The sequence below is a fragment of the Apteryx rowi genome, unplaced genomic scaffold (genome assembly GCF_003343035.1).
Source record: "Apteryx rowi isolate R43461 unplaced genomic scaffold, aptRow1 scaffold_110, whole genome shotgun sequence".
NCBI classification, from domain to species: domain Eukaryota; kingdom Metazoa; phylum Chordata; class Aves; order Apterygiformes; family Apterygidae; genus Apteryx; species Apteryx rowi.
In genome coordinates this window covers 83171-110461 of record NW_020447309.1, presented here as the reverse complement: position 1 = coordinate 110461, position 27291 = coordinate 83171, and the positions used below count along the sequence as shown (strand labels likewise).

Below are 27291 nucleotides of genomic sequence, written 5' to 3'. Positions count from 1 at the left end.
ATGTGTTTCACTTACCAAATGGATGCTCAGCAACTACTGTTTTTGATTCAAGGGGTTTACTGACACCAAATCTGTTTTCTGAGCTTACTCGGAAACTGTACTCCTGGTATTTTGTGAGATGAGTGACTTTGATCTGTGTACGTTTGACACTGGAATTTACCAGCTGCCATGCTGTTGTGCCAGATTCACGTTTCTCTACAATGTAGTTTGTAATGTCACTGCCACCATTATCTTCAGGTTCTTTCCAGGTCAATACACAGGATTCAGCAGAGACAGATGATATTTCAATTGGGCCAGTGACTGGGCCTGGCCTTCCTATGACTACTACTGTGACAGTAAATGTTTTTGTACCAGCAGTGTTTTCAAGTGTCAGGTAGTATTTGCCGGAGTCACCTCTCATACTGTCCTTAACAGTCAGTGTGGTTCTGTCTTTTGTTGTCTTGATGGTCACTCTCTCTGTTTCCTTCAGCCTCATCTCCTCAAGTTTCCAAGTCACTTTTGGAGCTGGGCGTCCACTAATTGGTATATCAATAGTAAAGGTGCTTCCAGCCTTGCAAGTTATAAGCTGTCTGCTTATTTCACTGAGATCTGCTGTTGGTTCAATTTGTGGCTCCTTAATAATAACAGAAGAGAAAGCTTCTCTGGGCTCACTGTAGCCAGCATCATTCTTTGCCTTGACCCGGAACTCATATTCGTTGTTCTCCATAAGGCCTTCAACAGTGAAAGTAAGCTGTTTAGTTTGACCAGCTTCAATCCAGTAGTCAGATCCTTTTTGTTTCATCTCAAGAAGGTATCCAGTTACACGGCTACCACCATCATGGTCAGGTTTAAGCCAGGCTAATACTACAGAAGATTTGGTAGTATCAACAATATCTAGTCTCTTAGGTGGAGCAGGTTCTTCAGTGGCTACGACTGGTTCTGTTAATTCACAGGGTTCACCTACACCATATTCATTTTCTGCTGACACTCGGTAGTAGTATGGCATACCTTCTGCAAGATCAGTGACCTTAAAGATTTGTCGAGTGCATTTTGAACTCACTACTTGCCAGCTACGACGGCTTGCTTCCCGTTTTTCCACAATGTAGTGATGGATACGTGAACCTCCATCCAAAACAGGAGCATCCCACATTAAAGTAATAGATCCTCGGGTCACATCTTTAAATGTAATAGGACCTGGTGGACCAGGAGTGTCCAAAACCTTGACAGTAAATGTAATAGACTTACTTCCACTGTTGTTTTCTACGGTAAAGACATACTTGCCACTGTCATTTCTATTGCATTCCTCCACAGTCAATGTGCTGAATGAATCAGTTGTTTGAATGTCAGCACGTAAGCTAAGATTTGCATCTGCTTTGGACCACACAGCAGTAGGAACAGGTCGTCCAGAGAAGGCAATAAAAAGACGAATGCTTGCACCTGCTCTGACAATGTGAGTCTGCTTGAAGTTTGCATCAATGTCGATTTCAGGTGCAGAAAGCCTGTCCACTGTTTGGATTGTAGCAGGAACTTCACAGCTTTCTCCTTTGCCGGCACCATTGACAGCACTAACTCTGAATTTATAGTGTTCTCCTGCCTCCAAGTCAACGACAGTATATTTAGTAGCAAGAACAGTCTCTGCATTGACTTTCTGCCATGCTCCTAAGTCGGCTTTGCACATCTCAATGATGTACCCAATTATTTCCATGCCTCCATCAAAAACTGGTTTGGTCCACTCTAAGCTTACGCTGGTCTTTGATGTATCTGTCACCTTTACAACATTAGGAGCACTTGGTGGGCTGACTGGTTCTCTACATTTAATCAGCTTTGATACGTCACTTGGCGGTCCAACTCCTGCAGCATTTTCAGCCATGACATGGAATTCATACTCATTGCCTTCAATAAGGCCAGTTACTCTGTACCTTGTCTCAGCAATGGGCCTTTTACTGGATACTTTAACCCAGCGCATGCTCTTCTTTTCTCTCCTTTCTAGAATATATTCGTTTATCTCACTTCCACCATCTGATTTTGGTCTTGCCCATGTGAGTGTGATACTGTCTCCTGTTACATTGGTAGGCTCTGGAGTTCCAGGTGCATCAGGAAGAGCTAAAAAAGGAAGAACATCATTAGAAAAATGAGATGGTAAGTCTACAGTTACTTCTACAGAATGAGGTGGAAACTTACTGTAAGGTATTTGTGCTGTAACTGGATCAGACTCCAATGGTCTGCCAACGCCAAATTTGTTTACTGCAGAGACACGGAACTGATACTCATTGCCTTTGATTAATTTAAGTGCAGTGTAGCTGCAAGCTTCACACTTATCTTCAACTAATGCCCATGCAATCCTGCTGGTTTCACGTTTTTCAATTATGTAGTGGGTAACAGTAGCACAACCATCATTAGCTGGAGGCTCCCACCATAATGTCACTTTTTCTCTGGTAATATTTGTGAATCGTATTGGTCCACCAACTTTTCCTGGTGTATCTGCAATATTAAAGGTTCAGAATTATAATTTGCTGACACTTAGAATCAAATACTATTTAAAAACAGCATGATTTTTGGTGCAGTACCTTGTACTCTGAATGTAATGTCTTCTCGTTTAGTGCCTGAGGCATTTTTGGCTTCTACTGTGTATACACCACGATGGTCCCGGGTAGCATCTCTAATGAAGATTGTGCTATATCCAATAGCTGTAGTTATTTCTATATTCATCATTTTCTCAATCTCCTTACCATCCTTAAACCACGTCACCTGAGGTACTGGACGTCCTTTGATTAGAGCTTTAAGTCTAATGCTCTCTCCAGCTTTAACAGTAAGGCCTTCAAAGTGCTCAGGGCCAAATTCAATTGTTGGAGCAACTAAAAAAAGAAAACAAACATAAATCAATTCCTATATAGCTAAGTATTTGTTCCTGATACTCTTTTTAAATAGTTATTATAAAAGATTCTTTCCCACAGAATTCTTTCCCACAGAAAATGACATTCTCTAAAAAGCAATTATAATATAAACTGTAAACTTACTTTTCATGTTAGCACACAGTGCATCATATTACAAAGCTGAAAGACTTCAATATATGCTGCTACACTATGTCAAGCTACCTGAGGCAAATTTTCAGTGCATCTGAATATTACACCATCTATGACTTCTTTCTAGCTTTGCTGCTGCTGTTTATCCAACACTGATGTAAAGTGTCATGCCTTTCAGCAAAGGTATTTGGAGTCTCTGGTTTCCCTGGTCAAGTTGAAATTACTGTGAGCACCTTCCTGATGTTCACAATCATTAGAAACTTTTTTCTGACTCAAAAAGGAAAACTACAGGGCTGCTATCCATAACAAGCTTGCCAAGCCTTAGAGTATCTGATGTGAACTGTCAAAGTTGCCACAAGGTAGCAAAATCATAACTAAATTTTAATACAGAAGCATACATGCTGCACAATTTCAAGACATGTTTTGATTTCCACTAAATCTCAGCAGACAAAAATGTAGYAACAAGGCAAAAAGAAGTCTAATAATATCTTGAAAGCAAAATTACTGCCTTACTCAAATACAGCAACTGATTACATGTATCTGCTAGATTCTGGTCTTAAATTTAGTCTTTCCCACCTTGGGGTACATAGAAAAATGAGTCTGAATTGACTGGAAGGGCAGTCATGCATTCTTTCCCCAGCTGGCCTCACATCCCCATCAGTACAGCCAGAAACTCTCTGGCTTCATTACCCAGATACAAGCATATTAAGAAATGATTCTTACTGCTTTCATCTCTGGTCATGATATAGCCTGAAGACTGTGAAGGTGGGCTGATTGTTCCGACAGCATTTCTTGCAAGCACTCTGAACTCATACCGGTCACCTGAGCTGAGTCCTGTAACTGTATATTGGCATTCACTGACATCAGTAAAGTTACATCTGAGCCAACGGTCTTCGCTTCCTTGCCGTTTCTCAATGCTGTAGGCCACAATCTTACTGCCTCCATCACGCAGTGGGGCAGTCCATTTAAGGGTGACTGTTTCCCTGGTGACATCAATATAATCAGGAGTACCAGGTGGGTCTGAAAGGAAAATAATTGTATCAAGATGTATTTTTATTACAGTTTTTTTATTACTGCTCACCATAGTCCACAACACCAGAATTTTCTTGGCTAAGTGACTGGTCATTCACTCACCTACTGGAGAGACTGCCAAAGTAAATTTGCTTGGCTCGCTAGCTCGGCTTAGACCCACAGTGTTTTCAGCATATACTTGGAACTGGTAATCCAGGCCCTCAAGCAATCCGGTAATCCTGTATTCTCTGCTAGATATTAATGCAACATTAACTTTCTGCCACAAAATGCTGTTTCTTTCTTTCTTTTCAACATGGTATCCAATAATCTCTGAACCGCCATCATAAGCAGGAGCATCCCAAGATATGGTCATTCCATCAGCAGTTACATTGTATACAACAGGCTTGCCTGGTGCACCTGGTGGTCTAAATTGGTGTTTTGCCACAACATCTGCTGAGACAAGAGGTGGGCTCACTCCATATCTGTTTTCTGCGCGAACTCTAAACTGATATTCAGTGTCTTTAACAAGGTTTGGTACTTTGAAAGTTGTTCTAGCAGCGCTTGAACACACCAGCTTCCAGTTGATTTGTGAAGTTTCTCTCTTCTCAATACTGTATCCAGTAATTTCTCCTCCCCCATCATCTTCAGGAGCTTCCCATGACAAAACAACACTATCTGCTTTGATTTCATCTAGTCTTAAAGGTCCTTTTGGCTTAGATGGAGGGCCAAGAGTTATGACTGTGATTGTAAAAGTTTTTCTGGAGATCACATTATCAAGAACTAAAGTATACTTGCCACCATGCTCCTTTTTCACATTCTTGATGCTTAAGCTTATCTTGTTTTCAGTTTTCTTGAAACGAAGTTGTTCAGTTTCTTTAAGAGGGAGATTGTCCTTCAGCCAGCTCATCGATGGCTTAGGTTTACCTTTATAGGGCAATTCAATGTGCAGGTTATGTCCAATTCTTACAGCAATTTGACCTCCAGGAATATCAGAAAGGTCAGCCTCAGGTGTTATTGTATATTCTTTCACTGTAATGGGTCCAGTGGTAACACCGTCACTCATGCCTTTTTCATTTTTAGCAAAAACTCTGAATTCCATGACAGAAAGCTCCTTAAGTTTTTCAACTTCAAATTCACAGCTCTTGCTTGTACCTGCATATGTCCATTCTTTTTCTTCCTGCAGTTTCTTTTCAATAACATAGTCAGATATAATGCTACCACCATCATAGTCAGGTTTGTTCCACTGCAGTTTAACAGAGGTCTTTGTAGAATCTTTCATGGCTAGGTCTTTTACAGGTCCAGGTATGTCTGCAGCTTTCACTGGTTCTGAAGTCTCACAAGGTTCACCCAGTCCAATTTCATTTTCTGCAAGAACACGGAAGAAGAATGCAGTCTTCTCTGACAAGTTAGTTAGCTTAAAGGTGGTATGAGCACACTTCGTTGTTACAGTAGACCAGGCTCTCTTTGTAGCATCTCTTTTTTCAACAACATAATTCGTTATTTCAGAACCACCGTTAATGAGTGGTGGCTCCCATACCAGTGTAACTGTGCCACGAGAAACATGTTTAAGCTGCAGTTTCTGGCAGGCAGATGGTGTATCAAGTACTTTTACATTCACAAATGATGATTTTGGTTCTCCAACTCCATTTTCAATTGTAAGAATGTATTTTCCTGTGTCATTTCGGGTAACTTGAGGAATAGTGAGTAATGTAGATGATTCTGTGTTCTGGATGATATATCTTTCATCAATCCCAAGATTCTTGTCATCCTTTCTCCATGTGACAGTTGGAGGAGGTCTTCCTTTGAATGGAATCATTATTTGCACATCTTCACCTGCTTTAGCAACGACAGAGGTTCTGAGAGCAACATCCAGATCAATCTCTGGTGCCACTGTGGGAATAAATAATGAAAATGAGTAATACATACTTGAAATGTAAAATAAGAAATGATTTGAAACATCAAAACATGGAAAAATGATAAATCACTGAAAGGCATAGTACCAAGAATATCTTTAGCTTGAACAGGTTCCGTCATTTCAATAGGCTCTCCTTGTCCAGCACAATTTATAGCAGATACACGGAAATAATAATTAACGCTTGGCTGAAGATGGGATACAACATACTCAGTTGTTCTCACTTCTCCCTTAGTACTGACTACAGTCCATTCCTGCTCTTCACCTTCCCTTTTCTCCACCACATAGCTGGTAACTGGACTTCCTCCATCATAAGCAGGCTTAATCCAGCCAAGGGTGACAGACGTCTTGGTTGTATCCACAACCTTCAACTTTGTTGGTGGGCCTGGTTTATCTGTAAGTGATAGTTTAAGAAAAAAAAATCAGAAGCCCTATTTACAATTAATTGTAAAAGAAAAAGGAATAAAATCTACCCTCAGTTACATTTGTACAATCCCATCTAAATGGCCCACAAATCCCTATCCAATTAGACACACTGTACGTTGTTTCTTACCAATAGGATCTGCGGCTTTGTAGAAGTCAGAAGCTTCAGAGAATGGACCTTGTCCAGCTGCATTGACAGCACAAACCCGGAAATGATATTCGCTGTTTTCAGTCAGACCTGTCACTTTCTGTCTAGTGTCACGAATAGTTTCTTTAGTAACCTTGAACCAACTCAGACTCTTCTTGTCACGTTTCTCAAGAAAATATCCTGATATTTCACTGCCTCCATCAACAGTGGGCCTATTCCAGACAACGGTCATAGAATTCTTGGTTATCATTGTAACCTCTGGTACACTAGGTGGTCCAGGTGTAACTGAGTTAAAAACATATACATGTCAGTAGATCAATACCGAGAAAAAACACATAGGACAATTCAGTTGCATTAGTTAATATACATGTTTCTTACCAAATGAATTTTTGGCTATAACTGGTTCAGATTCTAGGGAATCACCAACTCCGAACTTGTTCACACCGCGGACACGGAACACATATTCATTTCCTTTGATGAGTTTTGTGGTAGTTACGATACATCCCTCCAATTTTTCAGAAATTAAAGACCATACCACCCGACTTGTCTCCCGCTTTTCAACAACATAGTGTGTTACAGGTGCACCACCATCGTCTGCTGGAGGCTCCCACATAATTGTAATCTTTTCAGCAGTGACTGTCTTAAACTGTATAGGCCCAGTTGGGGGTCCTGGCTTGTCTGTTGAAGGTGGAAGAAAGGAGATGTTAAGTATATTTTACTGAATTATTGTTCAACAGTGTAACAGTATAATAGCTCAAAACATACCAAGTATCTGTATTCTAACATGGGCTGATGCTGAACCCATGGCATTCTTCAGTTTTAATTCATAGGTGCCACTGTTAAATCGAGTTGCATCCTTGATGAGTATAGAAGCAAATTCTGTTGTGTTTTCAATAGACACTAGTGCACTAGTTCGTATTTCRTTGCCATTTCTAAACCATTCAATTGTAGGTATAGGCTTGCCTGAGATGCCTAGTTTTAGCTTAACTGAAGTTCCTGCTTTGTATTTCACTACTTCTGTATATTCGGGTGGCACATCAATTTCAGGTGCACCTTAAGAAAAAATAAGAATAAAAAAAATTAAAAAACATATAATTATTTTAAAGATATATTTAATAAGAATAAAAATAACAGTGCTTTATCTAAGCTACTATGTATAATAGTTACAGGCATTTTAGAAATGCTGATTAAAGTAAAGCTAGCATGTATATCCGTATGGGCAGACTACTGTTGCTAAAAGAATAAAAATACCACAAGAAAAATACAGACATAGCCAAAGAAACTCATTATGATCATGCCCAAGTAGCTCACAATCATCGAAGCTTATTAAATCAAGGTAAGTTAGGTTTCCCTATTAAAAAGACGATGGTTCTAAAAAACAGTGCTTCCTTTAAGCTTTCTAGTATCACAGAACAGTACTGTTATATCATTGCAAAACACTTACCATATGTATCAATACATGTGATAGGACCCACAACATCTGACGGATTACTAATGGAACCAACAGCATTCTTAGCAAAGACCCGGAATTCGTACCGGGAATTCTGTGTCAGACCAGATACTGTAAACTGAGTCTCAATAACATTAGTGAAGCTAGCTTTTGTCCATCTGCCATCTGGAAGATCACGTTTTTCTACAATGTATCCAGTGATCTTGCTACCGCCATCAAATGCTGGTTTCTGCCATGACAAAGCGATAGCAGTCTTGGAAATATCTGTGACAYGAACATTTCTTGGTGGTTCTGCAATAGAAAACATGAGAATATTGGTAATGAGTACCAGCTAGCTTTGTATATTGGCTTACTATACAGGACAGAACATCACAGGGAAAAAAAAAAGTGCTAGTTAAAATGGTCAGACTCCTTCATTTTCTAGAGAATACTTACCACAAGCATCAATTGCAAGGACTGGATCAGAAGGATGACTTGCTTTTCCAATTCCAGCTGCATTTTCTGCATAAACCCTAAATTCATAGATAAGGCCAGCACTGATGGTTGTAACTTTAAAGTGAGTTGTGCGAATGAGGGTCTTGTTAGCCTTCTGCCATAGTATACTATTCCTGTCCTTCATTTCTAGGTGGTATCCAATAACTGCACTGCCACCATTAGTGACTGGTTCATGCCATCCAACAGTAATACTTTCTCGGGTGACATTAGTGACCCATGGTGTGGAAGGAGGCCCAGGGGTAGCTGAAGAGATCAAAAGAAGTGGTCAATTGTTAACAAAGTTAGACTATCAACAATTAAACATTAAAATGTCAACACTCATAGTGTTAGAAGCATATTACTTACTGTAAGGAAGCTTGACAACCACACATTGTGAGTCGATGTGGTCACTGATGCCAAAGCGGTTCTCTGCTTTGATACGGAATTGATATTCTTCTCCTGTTGTGAGCTTCATGACTTTAATAACAGTTCTAGCAACGGTGGCAGACACTTCAGACCAAGCAGCAGTACTTGTTTCTCTTTTCAGTACAATATAGTTGGTAACTTGACTTCCACCATCATAAGCTGGTGGCTGCCATTTGAGAGTTACACTCTCTTCAGTGATATCACTAAGGACAACAGGACCAACAGGAGGACCTGGTCTGTCCAGCACAACAATATTAATGAACGATTTTGTGGTGCCACTTGAGTTGGCAGCAGTAATGTCATATCTGCCAGCATCAGCAGCCACACTTTCTTTAAGGTTAATGATGAGACTTTCTGCTGTGGTTTCTGTATGAAATCTCATGGTAGGTTTCAATGGAACAGCATCTCTAGACAAAGTCACCTTTGGCAACGGTTTTCCAGTAACTGGAATTTCAACTTTTAGGTTTGATCCTGCTCGAATATATACAGTATTATGAGGGAAGCCCTTCATGTCAATCTCAGGAGATTCTGAAAAAAACATTTTCAAAACATTAAAAATGTTATTTTTTTTTAAAGTACGAACCCAGTGTAATGTATTTCAGCTTTTGTCTCTGATGTCAGGAAGCATACCTAGTTGTTCTTTAACTGTAACAGGGAGTAGTAGTTCCTTAGGATCACTTAAACCAGCTTGGTTTTCTGCAGATACTCTGAAGAAGTAGTCAACATTCTCCTTAAGACCATGAACAACATGATGAGTTGTCTTTACAACTGCACACTTAACCCATTTTTGCTGTCCTTTCTCAAGAGCTTCGATGAGATAGCTCACAATTCTGCTTCCACCATCATGTTCTGGTTTTAGCCATGAAAGAGAAACACTGTCCTTTGTGACATTTGTTACTCCAAGCTTTTCTGGTGGGCTTGGTTTTTCTGGAAAAAAAAAAAAAAAAAGCAATGGGTTAATCAATATAACAAGTATTTCTTTTTTATGTTAGCTGATTACACAGGAATGCCATGTGAATTGAGGAAATGTGGTTTCAATGAATTCGTATATTAGAAACATTCTAGGTAAAATGCAAACGAAATTTAAAATTCAAGCTATTACTTAGCTCTTTTTCATCTGTAAAACTACAGAGCTACCTACCACAAACTCATCTTGCTTATTGTAAACAGAACATTTTAATATTATTTTGAAGTAAACATTTTAAAACATGTATTACTTCATGTAACTAAATATTACCAAATATTTTTCTTAGTGAAACATACCTGTTATTTTAGTTCCCTCCTTGGTCTCAGTGGGCACTCCAACACCGTACTCATTTTCTCCAGAAACTCGAAAGTAGTAAATGGCACCTTCTTGCAAGTCAGTTACCTTGTATGAAAGGCGATGACAATTGTTTGTCACAGTGACCCATGCCTTTTTGCTAGCTTCTCGTTTTTCAATAACATAGTTCTTTACAGGTGCTCCACCATCATTTTCAGGAACATCCCAAGATAGCACAGCAGATTCTTTAGTTACATCTTTTGCAGCAATATTAGATGGTGGCCCAGGAGTATCAAGAACTTTGACAACTAAAGTCAAGGTGGCTGTGTTCAGGATATTTTGTAATGTTAATGTGTATTTTCCAGAATCATTTCTTGTTGCTTTTTCAATAGTAAGAGATGTGCAATTATCTGAAGTATCGATGCTTGCTCGTGTACGGAGATCAGTTTCTGGTTTATTCCATGTTACGTTTGGAATTGGTTTGCCTCTGAAAGGAACAGTCATTGTGAATGATCCACCAGCCTTTACAATTAAAGTCTTCCGCATTTCGCTGTCAATATCAAAGGCAGGTTCTTCTTCTCTTTCCTTTGCCACCTGAGGTTCTGAGACATCACTCGGTTCACTGACACCAACTTTGTTGATGGATTTTACTCTAAAGACATATTCAGAGCCTGATATTAACCCAGTTATGGTGTATTCTGTACCTCTTAAGTTTTGAATAGCGGTTGACCAGTCAGTTTCATCAGTTTTCTTGTATTCAACTGTGTATGCAGTTACGGGAGCACCTCCATCAAACAGTGGCTTTGTCCACCCAATTGTGATATTTGATCTTGTAGAATCCATAATCTTAGGTTTAGATGGTGGAGATGGCAAGAAGACTGGATCTTCTGCCCGAATCAGTGGTGTTGTTTCACTTGGAGGACTGAGACCGGCAGCATTTTCTGCATAAACCCGGAATTCATATTCACATCCTTCACGAAGACCAGATGATTTCACTCTTAAATCATAAACTGGTTTTTTGTTTACACGGATCCATCTTAGACTAGTTTTCTCACGTCTTTCAATTACATAGCCAGAGATTTGATTGCCTCCATCACTCTCAGGTCTTGCCCAGCACAGAGTCATAGAATCTTTGCTCACACTAGTGATCTCTAAAGATGTAGGTGGACTTGGAACTGTAAATGGATCTAGGGCCTTGATGGCAATACTTTCCAGAGGCTCACCAACGCCATATTTGTTAACTCCCATCACCCTAAAAATATACTCATTACCCTTAAGTAATTTTGTCACTTTACAGGATGTTGTTCTAAGCTCTCCTTCACAAAGTGTCCATGCAATTCTGCTGGTCTCACGTTTTTCTACAATATAATAATCAATATCTGCACCACCATTTTCCTGAGGGGGTCCCCATGATAAATGGCACTTTTCAGCAGTAAGGCCATTTATTTCTAATGGGCCTGCAGGTGGACCAGGTCTATCAAGTACTTTGCAATTAATTGCCAAAGATCTTGTTCCTGCAACATTTTGTAATGTTAGTACATACTGTCCTGAATCACATCGAATACAGTCCTTAATAGTTATTGCAGTAGTGTGGTCTGTTGAGGATATTTCAACTCTAGCTTTTCCCTCTAGTTCCTTGCCGTCCTTTGTCCATGAAACCACTGGTATTGGCCGTCCTGCAATATCAGCATTGACTTTAAACACTTCTCCAGCTTTCACAACTACAACATCCCTGAATTTGACATCCATCATAATTCTTGGAGCCTCTACATCATCTTTTACAGTCACAGGCCCAGTTGATTCAGATGGCTCACTAAAAAGTCCAGCAGCATTCTTTGCAATCACATGGAATTCATATCGTTGGTCTTCTGTAAGTCCACCTACATCAAAGTATGTTTCTTGTACATTAGTAAAATTACACTTTAGCCAACGACCATCTGGTAGCTCTCTGCGTTCAATAATATATCCTGTTACTTTAGCTCCACCATCATATTCTGGTTTAGTCCATTTCAGTGAGACACAGGTTCTTGTAATATTAGTAACTTCTGGTTGACCAGGAGGATCACACGGATCTCTTGCAGCAACTGGTTCACATGATTTACTGCATTTGCCTATTCCTGCAATGTTTTCAGCATACACACGATATTCATATAGCAGTCCTTCATCAAGACCTGTAACTTTCATCTGTGTATCAAGTATAAGGCTTTTGTTGACTTTTGTCCAAAGAATGCTGCTTCGTTCTTTACACTCCAGGTGATATCCTAGTACTCTGCTACCGCCATCATTAACTGGTACCTGCCAGGTTACAATCATGAAAGCTTTAGTTGCATTTGCCACATGAGGAGTTCCAGGTGGTCCTGGAGGCTTAAATGGATACTCTGCCACAAYAGAGGGAGAACTAGCACAAGTACTCTTCCCATAGCGGTTTTCTGCACAAATACGGAACTGATATTCAGATCCAGTGGTCAGTCGAGATACTTTAATTGATGTTCTTGCAACTGCTGCAGATACTACATCCCATGTCGTTGTGGTAGTTTCTCGCTTCTCCACAATGTAATTGCTAATATGGCACCCACCATCATATTCTGGAGGTTTCCAAGACAGCGTTATACTATCAGCACTAACTTCATCGATATGCACATCTGTTGGTGGTCCTGGTCTGTCAAGGACAACTACAGTTAAAGAAGCTGTTGTTGATCCAGCACTATTTGAAAGGTGCAATTCATAATGTCCCAAATCTTCATTTAAAGCTTCCTTGATGGATAGCGAAGTTGAAGTCTTTGAGGTGTGAACATTTACCCTGGTTGTCTCTTTTAAGGGATTACCATCCTTCTTCCAGCTAACAGTTGGAAGAGGCCGCCCTCTGAATGGCACATCAATCTTAAGATCATCTCCAGCTTTCACACTGAATGTGTTGAAAAGGAGCTCAGCAGAAGGAGGGATTTCAATATCTTTTGCAATGACTGGGACACCAAGTTCTCTTGGATCACTTTTTCCTTTTTCATTAACAGCAATCACTCTGAAACTGTACTCTTCTCCCATACTTAGGCCTGTTATTGTTGCTTCTAATGTTTTCACTTGGGTACATGCACTCCATTTTATACTTCCTTTAGTTTGCATTTCGACTATATAACCAGTAATTTTACTGCCACCATCACTCTCTGGCTTTTCCCATTTAATTGAAGCAGAGTTATGAGTCACATCTACAAGAATTACCTTTGCAGGTGGGGAAGGTGGTTCAGAAACCTTAACTGGGTCAGGTGTTTCTGCTGGTAAGCCTGCCCCATATTCATTTACAGCTAAAACACGGAAGTAATAACTACATCCTTCTTGTAGTTGAGTAATTTTGAAGGAATTCTTAGTGCAGTTGTTGGTAACTGTAGCATATGCCTTTCTTGTGGATTCTCTCTTTTCAACTATATAGTTGGTAATTTTAGCTCCACCATCAATAAGTGGTGGTTCCCAGGCTAATGTTACAAAATCTTTCTTCACTTCTCTGATTGTCAAGTTTACAGGTGCGCTAGGTGTATCAAGCACTCTGACATTAACAAAAGCTGATTTTTTGCCACTGTTGTTCTCTAAAGTCAGATTGTATCTACCACTATCAAATCTATTCACATTGTCAATGACCAGCATTGTATAGGAACCAGTGACTTCAATCTGAGCTCGATCACTGATTGTTCCTTCTGCTTTTTCCCATTTAACTTCAGGTTCTGGTCTTCCTTTGATGGTGACAAACAGACGTAATGTACCACTGGCACGTACAGTGACTACTTTTCTGAGATCTGCATCAAGTTCAATTTCAGGAGGTTCAATCTTATCAGCTGCAATGACTGTACCAGGTATAATAGCTGGTTCTCCTACTCCTTCTGAGTTAATGGCACAGATTCGGAAGTTATACTCCTGGTTCTCTTTAAGTTTTGTTACAGTGAACTGTTTTCCTTGTAGTCCTGTTGGTGGTGTGCAGGTAGTCCATTCATCAGCAGAAGCTTCTTTTACTTCTACTACATATCCCTTAACAGGAGCACCACCATCATAAATGGGCTTACTCCAGGCAAGGGAAACTGATGACCTGGAAGTATCTGTAACCTTTGGATTGCTTGGTGGGCCTGGCGGGTACAGTACATCACAGGCACGATAGAAAATGGATGGCTCACTGGGTTGCCCTACACCAGCAGCATTTTCAGCAGAAACTCTAAATTCATAGAAATGCCCATCACTAAGACCTGTTACTCTGAATCGCAAGTCTGTCAGCCTTTTCTTATTGCATTTGGTCCACCGGATACCATCTTTATCTCGTTTTTCAAGTATGTAACCTTCAATTTCAGCTCCCCCATTGTCTTCTGGGCGACCCCATGTTACAACCATAGAATCTTTTGTGATTGCTGAAACTTCAGGTGTTGAAGGAGGACTAGGGGGTTTGTATGGATTACGAGCCACAATTGGCTCAGATTCCAAGGGCTCTCCAGTTCCATATTTGTTCACTGCCATTATACGGAAAATGTACTCATTGCCTGCAAGGAGTCTGGTTACTTTGTGGTTAAGAGCCTGCACATCTGTAGCTACTTGTGTCCATGAAAGCCTGCTTGTCTCTCTCTTCTCAATGATATAATGTGAGATATTAGAACCACCATCATGTAAAGGTGGAGCCCATGCCAAGTAGCATTTTTCTGCAGTGACACCTGTAACCTTCAAAGGTCCTTCTGGGGGTCCTGGTCTGTCAAGCACTTTTACAGTGATTGGTATAGATTTTGTGCCACCAACATTTCTGAGGTTAAGAGTATAGTGACCTCCATCTACTCTTATACAGTCTTTGACAGTAAGAGTTGTTTTCTGAATGGTAGATTTAATTTCCATTCTTGCAGTTGCTTCTTCAATGTCTTTACCATCTTTTGACCATGTGATGTCAGGAATAGGTTTGCCATGGATATCAGCTTCAAGAACAAAAGTTTCTCCAGCATGAACAACAATGACATCTTTATATTTAGGATCCAGTGAAGCCCCTGGTGCTTCAATTTCATCTCTGGCAGTAATGGGCCCTGTGCTTTCAGATGGTTCACTCAAGCAACCAGCTGCATTCCTTGCAATTACTCTAAATTCGTATCGTTGGTCTTCAACAAGACCACTAACTGTAAATTCTGTTTCCAACACATTGGTAAAGCTGGCTTTCATCCAACGACCATCTGGTAGTTCTTTCTTTTCTACAATATATCCTGTTATTTTGCTTCCACCATCATATTCTGGTTTTTTCCACTTCAGTGTGACATTATTTCTTGTAACAACAATGGCCTCTGGGTGGCCAGGTGGGTCACATGGATCTCGGGCAACATACAATTCTGAGACTTTGCTGACTTTGCCAATGCCAACAATGTTTTCAGCAGAAACTCTGAACTCATATTCAAGACCTTCTTCAAGGCCATCTGTTTTATATTTGGTGTCTGGAATGAGTGACTTGTTCTGTTTTGTCCAAAGAATGCTGTTCTTATCTTTACGTTCAAGGTGATAGCCAAGAACTTTGCTTCCTCCATCATTAACTGGTTCATTCCATTGTACGATCATATGGTCCTTGGAAGCTGCTGTTACAWATGGAGTTCCAGGTGGCCCTGGCACCTTATATGGGTATTGCACAACAACAGGTTTAGAATCCAAAGGAGAGCTCTTCCCATATCTGTTTTCAGCAGAAATCCTGAACTGGTATTCAGAACCTGTTTTAAGCTTTGTTGCTTTGATAGTTGTCCTTGCAACAGTTGCTGAAACAATACTCCATGTGGTAGTGCTTGTGTCACGCTTTTCCACTATATAGTTGCTTATCTGACAGCCACCAGTATAATCAGGTGGATCCCATGATAAAACAACAAAGTCTGCACTAACTTCATCAAAGAGGACAGGTCCTCGTGGTGGGCCAGGCTTTTCCAGTACAATTATGCTCAGATGCTCTGTTGCTGTACCAGCTGTGTTCGATGCTGTTACTGTGTATTTACCAAAGTCATCTTTGTTGCTTTCTTTAATATGTAAGATAGTTGATGCTGATGTATCCTGAATATGCAATCTGGTTGTCTGTTTAAGCGGCTGGTCATCTTTTGTCCAAGTAATAGTAGGTTTGGGTCTACCTATAAATGGTACTTCTACTTTTAGATCTTCTCCAGCCTGTACACTGTATGTATTAAACATCAGCTTGAAACTTGGCTCAATTGTCAAATCTTTAGCTATCACAGGAACTCCAAGTGCTCTGGGATCACTTTTGCCTTTTTCATTGTAGGCAATCACATGGAACTGATATTCCTGTCCTGGACTCAGACCAGACACAACTGCATTGCATGCTTTGGTCTCACTAACAACACTCCATTTTTCTGTTCCTTTAGGCTGCATTTCAACAATATATCCCAAAATTCTGCTACCTCCATCATGTTCAGGTTTTTCCCACATAAGCGATGCACTTCGCTGAGTCACATCTGTGAGTGTTACTTTCCCAGGAGGCAGAGGTGGCTCTGAGGCTTTGACAGCATCTGTGGTTTCAGCTGGAACACCAATTCCAAATTCATTTTCAGCCATAACTCTGAAGTAATAAATTGCTCCTTCTGTAAGATTTTCAACTTTAAAGCTTGTCTTGCCACACTTAGCACTTACATTTGCAAATGCCTTCCTGGTTGACTCACGCTTGTCTATTACATAGTTCTTTACCTTTGCACCACCATCAATAATTGGTGGTTCCCAAGATAATATGGCAGAATCTTTCTTTATATCCTTTACTGCTAAGTTTTGTGGTGGTCCTGGTGTGTCCAAGACTTTTACTGTAACGAATGCAGTTTTAGAACCACTGCTGTTCTCCAACTTAAGAATATACTTTCCAGCATCATTTCTATCACAGTTGTCAATTGAGAGTTGTGTGTAGTTTATGCCTTTATCGATTTGAACTTTCTCTGTGAATTCACCTTCTTCTCGAGACCATGTGATGTCAGGTGTTGGTCGGCCCCTGAATGGTATGTGAATCCTAGCAGACCCACCAGCTCTAACCACTATGCCTTTCCTTAGCTCTGAATCAATATCAAGTTCTGGAACTTCAAGTTTATCTTCTGGTTTTATAGTACCAGGAATGGATGCAGCCTCTCCTACACCAACCTTGTTGAGGGCACATACTCGTAGTTTATATTCTTGATGTTCAGTAAGCTTTGTGATTTCAAATCGAGTGGCACGCACACCTGTCTGTGGAGTAACAAGTGACCATTCATCTTCATCTGCTTTGCAGATTTCTACAAGGTATCCCTGGATCTCAGAACCACCATCATAAATAGGTTTACTCCAACCAAGTATAACTGAACTTTTGGTGGTATCCACAACATGAGCATTTGTAGGTGGACCAGGCTTGAACATGGGATCACAAGCTTTAAAGTAAGGAGAAACTTGGCTTGGTTCACCCACTCCAGCAGCATTTTCAGCAGAAACTCTGAATTCATACTCATGATCCTCTGTTAATCCTGTAACTCTTAATCGAAGATCTGTAATTCGGCGTTTATTACATTTTATCCATCTGATGCCTGTTCGGTCTCTCTTTTCTACAATGTAACCAATGATTTCACTGCCTCCATCGCTATCTGGTCGGCTCCAGCAGACAGTCATAGAATCCTTTGTGATGTTAGTAATTTCTAAGGCCTTTGGTGGACCAGGGACTACAAAAGGATTTTTCATCATTACTGGCACAGATTCTAATGGCTCACCAATCCCGTATTTGTTAACTGCCATAATACGGAAAACGTATTCATTTCCTTCCAAGAGTTTTGTTACTTTCAGCATTGTAGGTACAACCTCTGAAACAACAACAGTCCATGCTAGGCGACTAGTTTCTCTCTTCTCTACAACGTAATGAGAAATATCACTGCCACCATCATGAAGAGGAGGAGCCCATGCCAATGAACATTTTTCAGCTGTAACTCCTGTCACTTGCACTGGGCCTTGTGGAGGTCCTGGCCTGTCCAGGACTTTTACATTTACTGGTACTGTCTTTGTCCCTGCAACATTAGAGGCTTCTAAAATGTACTGTCCACCATCAACTCTAATAGCATCTTTTACAATCATTAATGCACTGAAATCTGTGTTCTTTATTTCACATCTAGCAGTTTCTTCAAGTTCTTTATCTCCTTTGTACCACTTAATTGTTGGTAGTGGCTTTCCATGAACATCAGCCTCAAGTCTGAATGTTTCACCAGCATTTACAACAATTGTATCTTTGTACTTTGGATCCATTGAAATTCGTGGAAGTTCAACTTCATCCCTTGCTGTTATTGGTCCTGTACTGTCAGAAGGTTTGCTTATTGCACCTGCAGCATTCTTTGCAATTACTCTAAATTCATATCTTTGGTCTTCAGTAAGCCCTGTTACAGTGAACTGAGTTTCAATGATATTTGTGAAGCTAGCTTTCATCCAGCGACCATCTGGTAAGTCACGTTTCTCTACAATGTAACCAGTAATCTTACTACCGCCATCATATTCTGGTTTGGTCCACTGCAGAGTGATAGAGCTCCTTTTTATTATTATAGCTTCTGGGCGTCCTGGAGGATCACATGGGTCACGAGCTACATAGCACTCAGAAACTTTACTTGTTTTGCCAACACCAACAATATTTTCTGCTGAAACTCTATATTCGTATTCTATTCCTTCTTCAAGGTTAGTTGTCTTAAAACTTGTGTCCTGAATAATAGTCTTGTTTACTTTAGTCCATAAAATGCTGTTTTTCTCCTTTCTCTCAAGATGGTAGCCCAAAACTCTACTGCCACCATCATTTATTGGTTCATGCCACTGTACAACCATGGAGTCTTTCGTAACAGTTGTCACAAATGGGGTGCCAGGAGGTCCTGGTTCTTTGTAGGGGTACTGTGCTACAACTGGTGCAGATTCCAAAGCAAAGCTCTGCCCGTATCTGTTCTCAGCAAATATTCTGAACTGATACTCTGAACCGGTTTTCAGTTTAGCCACTTTCAGAGTAGTTCTTGCAACAGTAGCTGAGACTGTTTCCCATACAGTGGTTGTTGTATCTCTCTTATGAACAACATAGTTGGTGATTTGGCAGCCACCTGTGTATGCTGGGGGATTCCATGATATTGTAATACTTTCTGCACTTATTTCATCAAACTTCACAGGCCCCACTGGAGGGTCAGGTTTGTCTAGAGTTATAACTTCAACAGAGGCAGACTTTTGCCCAACAACATTAGCCACTGTGATTTCGTATGTGCCACTGTCCTCTTTGCTAGTTTCTTTAATATTCAATATAGTCAGGTCAGTCAAATCGCTAACATTGACTCTGGTTGTCTGCCTTAATGGCTGGCCATCTTTTACCCAGGTAACAGTTGGTTTAGGTCGACCTTTAACTGGTACTTCTACTTTCAGATCTTGTCCCACTTGGATACTATAACTATGAAAAGCAGGTCTTACATCAGGTTCAATTACCAGGTCTTTGGCGACTATTGGAACTGCAAGTGCTCTAGGATCGCTCTTACCCTTTTCATTTACAGCCATTACTCTAAAAAGATATTCTTCCCCTTGAGTTAGGTTAGTAATAACTGCTTCAAGTGTTTTTACGCGAGCACACTCTGACCATTTCTCACTGCCCTTTACTTGCATTTCAACAATGTATTGTATGATTTTGCTGCCACCATCATGTTCAGGTTTTGCCCAGCTTAGTGAGACACTGTTTCTTGTGACATCGTCCACTGTTATTTTCCCAGGAGGCTGTGGCGCTTCAGCAACTTTAATTGGGTCACTGGTTTCTGCAGGGAGGCCGATTCCATATTCATTTTCAGCAGAGATTCTAAAGAAGTAATAGCAGCCCTCCTGAAGTTGATCTACTTTCCATGAAGTCTTGTGGCAGTTTGTTGCAATGGCTGCGTATGCCTTTCTTGTTGCTTCACGCTTTTCAATAATGTAGTTCTTTATTTTTGCTCCACCATCCAAGAGAGGAGGCTCCCATGAAAGTGAAACAGAGTCTTTAGTGATCTCTCTGATTTTTAAATTAACAGGTGCACTTGGGGTATCCAATACTCTTACACTGACAAAGGCAGACTTTGTTCCACTGCTGTTTTCTAAAGTCAGAGTATATTTTCCAGTATCAAATCTGTTAACATTGTCTAGAACAAGGGAAGTAAAGCTGCTAGTGGTATCGATAATAGCTGCCTCTCTGATCTCACCATCCATTTTACCCCATTTTACTTCAGGTGTTGGACGACCTCTGATAGGAACAAACAGTCTTAAGGAACCACCTGCCCTTACATTTACAATCTTCCTTAATTCCATGTCAAGGTCAAGGTCTGGTGGTTCCATCTTTTCTTCAACGATAACAGAACCAGGAACATCCGCATGCTCTCCAACTCCTGCTCTGTTAACAGCACAGATACGGAACTTGTATTCGTGTTTTTCTACTAATTTTTCTACTTCCATATGAGTGGTTTTAATTCCGGTTGGAGGGGTACAAATTGACCATTCACCATCACTTACATCACATTTTTCCACAATGTATCCCTGAATTTCCGAGCCACCATCATAGATAGGTTTACCCCATGAAAGGAAAACTGAAGATCTTGTAACATCCACAACCTTAGGATTATTGGGTGGACCTGGCTTGTAAATAGGATCACATGCCTTATAGTAAGTGGAAGGTAGGCTTGGTTCACTAAGACCAGCAGCATTTTCAGCTGAAACTCTGTACTCGTAATCATGATTTTCTATAAGCCCAGTCACTCTGTATCGCAGTTCACTTATCAAGCGTTTGTTACATCTTGTCCAGCGAATACCTTCCTTATCTCGTTTTTCAAGGACATAGCCTAGGATTTCACTACCACCATCTGAAGCTGGTCTTTCCCATACAACTATCATAGAATCCTTGGTAATGGCTGTGACTTCTGGGGCCTTTGGTGGAAGTGGCACTACAAATGGGTTCTTTGCAAGTACCGGTTCAGATTCAAGAGGTTCACCAACACCATATTTATTTACTGCCATGATGCGGAAAACATATTCATTTCCTTCTAAAAGTTTGGTAACTTTGCAGTTAAGGGTTTGCACATTTGAATCAACAACAGTCCAAACCAAGCGACTGGTTTCTCTTTTTTCTACAACATAATGTGAAATATCACTACCACCATCTTGTAGTGGAGGTTTCCAGGCCAACATGCATTTTTCAGCAGTAACGCCTGTAATTTCAACAGGTCCTTCAGGCGGTCCAGGCCTATCGAGAACTTTGACATTAACAGGAACTTTCTTTTCACCTGCAACATTCTTTGCCAGTAATACATACTGACCACTGTCAACTCTAATGGCTTCCTTTACACTAAGGCTTGTTGCAAAATCAGTACTTTTTATTTCCATGCGAGCAGTATTTGTCAGCTCATGATCACCTTTTAGCCACTGAATGGAAGGTATTGGTTTGCCATGAACATCAGCATCAAGCTTGAATGACTCGCCAGCATGTACTATGATAATGTCTTTGTATTTTGGATCCATACTTATCTGAGGTGGTTCTACTTCATCTCTTGCTGTAATTGCCCCTGAGCTCTCAGATGGTTCACTGAAAACACCTGCAGCATTTCGTGCTATAACACGGAACTCGTACCTCTGGTTTTCARTGAGGCCAGTTACTTCAAATTGGGTATCAATGACATTTGTAAAACTTGCTTTCATCCAGCGACCATCTGGTAGCTCCTTTTTTTCAACAACATAACCTGTGATTTTGCTTCCACCATCATATACAGGTTTCTTCCACTGAAGTGTTACTGAGCTTCTTGTGACAATAATAGGTTCTGGACGACCTGGAGGGTCACATGGGTCATGTGCAGTATAGCATTCAGATGCTCTACTTGCCTTTCCAATGCCCACTATGTTTTCTGCATAAACTCTGAACTCATATTCAAGACCTTCCTCAAGGCCACTTGTCTTAAATTTAGTATCTGGAATAGGTGTTTTATTCAGTTTAGACCATAGAATGCTATTTCTTTCTTTGCGCTCCAAGTGGTAGCCGATGATCTTGCTACCACCATCATTGACTGGTTCATTCCATTGTACCACCATACTGTCTTTTGACACAGTTGTTACAAAAGGTGTTCCAGGTGGACCAGGAACTTTGTATGGGTATTGGGCTATGATTGGCTCAGAAATGAGGTAGGTGCTCTTTCCATATCTGTTCTCAGCTGCGACTCTGAACTGATATTCGCAGCCAGTCTTTAATCGACATGCTTTTATGGTTGTTCTTGCAACAGTAGCTGACACGATCTGCCAAGATGTGGTAGAAGTGTCCCGCTTTTCTACAATATAATTATTGATAGAGCTGCCACCATCATACTTTGGTGGTTCCCAGGAAATAGTAATACTATCTGCTGTTACTTCATCTACTTTTACCGGTCCAGTTGGAGGTCCTGGTTTGTCAAGGACAACAATATTTAGGGTCTCAGTTGCTTCACCTGCAGAGTTTGTAAGTTTAACCAAATATGCTCCCACATCATCTTTACATGCTTCTTTTATTGTTAGCAGTGTGTTGTTTTCTGAACTTTCTGCATTTACTCTTGTAGTCTGCTTCAATGCAATGTTATCTTTATGCCAAAACACTGCTGGTTTTGGTCGACCAACAAAAGGAACATCAACCTTTAAGTCCTCTCCTGCTAGAACACTGAAAGTGGTAAACAGTAGTTTGAAAGCTGGTGGAATCACAAGATCTTTTGCCACAACTGGTATACCGAGCTGGCGAGGATCACTAATACCTTTTTCATTCTGAGCTGAAACACGGAAGGTGTATTCTTCACCTTGGATCAATCCTGTGATAGTGGCTTCAGTAACTTTTACTGTCGCACAAGTTGACCACTTTTCACTACCTTTGCTTTGCATTTCTACAATGTAGCCCAGAATTCTGCTACCACCATCATGTTCAGGTTTTTCCCAAGACAAGGAAACGCTGTTTCTTGTCACATCCAACAAAGTTATTTTCCCTGGTGGAAGTGGTCTTTCTGATACTTTTACTGACTCTGAAGTTTCAACTGGAAGGCCTATTCCATATTCATTTTCAGCTAGGACTCTGAAGTAATAGTTGCAGCCTTCTTGCAGTGCATCAACTTTCCAGCTAGTCTTGTGGCAATTGGCATTAACAGTTGAATAAGCTTTTCTTGTTGACTCACGCTTTTCAACGATATAATTTTTTATTTTAGAGCCACCATCTATGAGAGGAGGCTCCCATGTGAGTGTAACTGATGATTTTGTAACTTCCTTTATTTTCAAATCCTGAGGTGCCCCAGGGGTATCAAGAACTCTGACATTCACAAATGCTGACTTACTTCCTGAACTGTTTTCGATTGTCAGTATGTATTTGCCACTATCAAATCTATTTACATTTTCAACAATAAGTAAAGTATAAGAGCTTGTTGATTCAATGCTTGCTCTATCCAAAGATGCTCCATGTTCTCTTGTCCATTTTACTTCAGGCACTGGTCTTCCTTTAATTGGGACAAAGAGCCTTAGAGTACAGCAGGCTCGGATAGTGACAACTTTACGTAGCTCTGCATCGAGTTCAATCTCTGGAGGCAGCACTCTCTCTTCAGCTTTTGGAGTTCCAGGAACAAGAGCAGGTTCTCCTAGACCTTCAGAGTTCATAGCATATATCCGGATCTTATACTCTTGATTTTCTTTCAGGTCAGTGATGGTAAAGGAAGTGGCTTTTAGACCTACTGGTGGAGTTACAATCTTCCACTCATCTTCTTCAGGTAGTGCTATCTCAACCATGTAACCTGTGATTTCGGAACCACCATCATATATTGGTTTGTTCCATGCTATTGTAATTGAGGACTTGCTGCTATCCAAAACACGAGGATTACCTGGGGGACCAGGCTTAAATACAGTATCACAAGCTTTATAGAATGGACTGGTTGGGCTTGGCTCACTGAGTCCTGCAGCATTTTCAGCCATGACCCTGTATTCATATTCATGGCCTTCTGTCAGTCCAGACACTTTATAACGTAAGTCAGTAACAACCCGTTTGTTACATTTCACCCAGCGTAGACCAGCTCTGTCACGACGTTCCACAATATAGTTAGTTATTGGGCTCCCACCATCCGAATCGGGGTGGCCCCAGCAGACAACCATAGAATCTTTTGTAATTGCTGTAACTTCAGGTGTTTTAGGTGGATCAGGTGGCACATATGGATTTACTGCAAGAACAGGCTCTGATTCCAGAGGCTCACCAATGCCGTATTTGTTAACAGCCATAACACGGAATACATACTCATTGCCCTTCAACAGTTTAGTAACCTTCAGTTTAGTTAATGGAACTTCTGTGGCTACAGTTGTCCATGCCAATCTACTGGTTTCACGTTTTTCAACCACATAATGGTCAATTTTTGCACCTCCATCATCCAGTGGAGGTAACCATGACAGCACACATTTTTCTGCAGTGACTTCAGACACAGCCAAAGGCCCTTCTGGGGGACCAGGTCTATCAAGAACCTTAACATTGAAGATATGCTTGGCAAAGCCACCAGGATTAGATGCAGTAAGTGTATAGGCACCACCATCTCTTCTTGAAGAATCTTTGTTAATAAGAACAGTAGAGAAATCTGCTATTTTTATTTCTAATTTTGCTGTGTCTTCAAGTTCTTTTTCTCCTTTTGTCCATGTCATAGTTGGTGGAGGGCGACCTGAAACATCAGCCTCCAGTCTGAAAACTTCACCTGCTTTCAGTACTAAAGTGTCTTTGTATTTAGCATCCACCCTTATCTTTGGTGCTTCAATGTCATCTCTACATGTTATGGCATCTGATGGCTCAGAGGGCTGACTAACAGCACCACCAGCATTCCTGGCAATCACACGGAATTCATATGCAGCATCTTCTGTCAAACCACTTACAGTGAATTCAGTCTCTAGTATATTGCTGAAATTAGCTTTCAGCCAACGGCCATTAGGAAGGTCTCTTTTTTCAACAATGTAGCCGGTTATCTTAAAACCTCCATTATATTCTGGTTTAGTCCACTTCAGTGTCACTGCATGTCTTGTAATGTTCAGAGGAACTGGCTTACCAGGTGGATCTATTGGGTCTAAAGCAAAGACAGGTTCAGATGGCTTGCTTGGTTTACTTTTACCAGCCAAATTTTCTGCTATAACACGGAATTCATACGCAATGCCATCAGTAAGTCCAGTTGATTTAAAGATATTGCCTGATACTAGCATTTTACTTACAGTCTGCCAAAGAATGCTATTTCGTTCTTTTCTTTCAACATGATAACCCAGAATTGGGCTTCCACCATCAGTAACTGGCTCATTCCAGCTAATGGTCATGGTTTCTTTCGTGACTGCAATCACCTGAGGAGTACCAGGAGGCCCAGGTACCTTAAATGGATAGTTGGCAACTATTGACTCTGAAGTAATGGCTGGACCAATTCCATATCTGTTTTGAGCTTTAACACGGAACTGATACTCAACTCCAGTAGTAAGACGAGTGGCTTTAAACATGGTACGTATCACTGTGGTTGCCAGTTCAGTCCATGTGGTACTGTCAGTTTGACGCATTTCTACAACATAGTTACTTATTGGTACACCTCCATCATTCAAAGGAGGCTGCCATGAGAATGTTATGAAGTCAGATGAAATTTCATCAAATTTAATTGGTCCAGTAGGAGGCCCAGGTAAGTCGTGAACTTGAACTGTGATAACTTCACTAACTTCTCCAACAATATTTTTAGCTGACAGTGGGTATTGGCCACTATCACTTCGTATACATTCATTGATGTTTAATATGGTTGCAGTTGCAGTATTTTCATAATTAACCCTTTGTGTTTGCTTAAGTATCTGGTCTTCTTTCTTCCAAGTCACAGTTGGTCTTGGACGACCAAGCACAGGGATTTCAATCTTGATATTGTCACCAGCTTTGGCAATGACTGTTTTCTGGTAGATACCACGGAGGTCAAACTCTGGAAGCATTGTTTGCTCTTTGATAATAACTGGCCTGCTTTCTCTTGGGGCACTCCTTCCAGCGCTGTTAACTGCCATAACCTGGAAAGTATACTCTTCATTTTCAGTCAGATTCTTCACTACACAGTCCAGTGTTTTCACTGTTGTGATGTGTGCCCACTGGTTGGAACCTTTCCTCTGGGCTTCAATTACATACCCAGTGATCTTGCTACCACCATCATGTTCTGGTTTTGGCCAAGCCAGGCTAACTGAGTTCCGTGTTACATCCATAATATGGAGGCTCTCAGGCGGTGATGGTGCCTCAGAAGCTCTTACTGGTTCTGCAGTTTCAGCTGGTTCACCAATACCAAACTCATTTTCAGCCAGCACTCTGAAATAGTATTCACACCCCTCAGCCAAGTTAGGAATTCTTAGAGAACACTTCTGGCAGTTGGTTGTGACTGTTGAATATGCTTTCCGAGTTGATTCACGTTTCTCAACAATGTAGTTTGTTATACGTGAACCACCATCTATCAGAGGCATATCCCATTGGAGGGTGATGCTGTCTTTGGTTATTTCTCTAGGCTTAAGGTTTACTGGTGGACCTGGAGTATCCAAAACTTTTACATTTACGAAGCCAGTCTTCTTGCCAGCAGCATTTTCAAGAGTCATTATATATTTTCCTGCATCATATCTGGTGCATTCTGTGACAATCAAGAGTGTAAAAGAGTCTGTGTTTTCAATGCTGGCACGTCCTTTGAGTGAAACATCATCTTTTGTCCATGTGACTTCTGGAGTTGGACGTCCTTTAATTGGCACAAAAATCCGAATAGTTAGTCCAGCTCTAACAACAAGTGTTCTTCTCAACTCAGCGTCTAATTCAAAGTCAGGAATTTCTTCCCGGTCTTTGATTTCAACACTTGGAATTATTGCTGGTTCACCAACACCTACAGCATTCATGGCAGAGATTCTGAAATTGTATTTGGCTCCTGGCTGCAGATGAGCAACAACAAACTGAGTGATTCTTAAAGCAGTCCCTGTTGTGTCTTTTACCCATTCTTCTTCTCCTTCCTTTTGATGCTCCACTATATAGCCAATGATGTCAAGTCCACCATCATAGTGAGGCTTGCCCCAGGCTAAAGATGCACTTGTCTTTGTAGTATCAGTCACTCTTGAATTTGCAGGTGGACCTGGCGGGTCTGAAAAGTGAGGAAAAGATAAAATACCACATTATGTTAGATAATTATATTATAGAGGAAGTAACTCTTACTGTTT

At 40.7% G+C, this 27291-nt stretch overlaps 1 protein-coding gene across 1 annotated transcript in view; it reads right to left on the bottom strand.

The window, feature by feature from the left end:
• Positions 1–27291, bottom strand: part of TTN (titin) — a gene marked incomplete at its 5' end in the record, with an annotated part of 127906 nt that overhangs the window by 18469 nt on the left and 82146 nt on the right. The window contains 14 exons of the mRNA XM_026075142.1: positions 16–2082; positions 2161–2460; positions 2547–2834; positions 3726–4022; positions 4137–5903; positions 6014–6319; positions 6479–6781; positions 6875–7174; positions 7262–7549; positions 7941–8237; positions 8382–8684; positions 8787–9374; positions 9477–9773; positions 10110–27215. Of these exons, the coding sequence (XP_025930927.1) occupies positions 16–2082; positions 2161–2460; positions 2547–2834; positions 3726–4022; positions 4137–5903; positions 6014–6319; positions 6479–6781; positions 6875–7174; positions 7262–7549; positions 7941–8237; positions 8382–8684; positions 8787–9374; positions 9477–9773; positions 10110–27215 (24507 nt within the window). The remainder of the gene's footprint in view (positions 1–15; positions 2083–2160; positions 2461–2546; positions 2835–3725; positions 4023–4136; positions 5904–6013; positions 6320–6478; positions 6782–6874; positions 7175–7261; positions 7550–7940; positions 8238–8381; positions 8685–8786; positions 9375–9476; positions 9774–10109; positions 27216–27291) is intronic.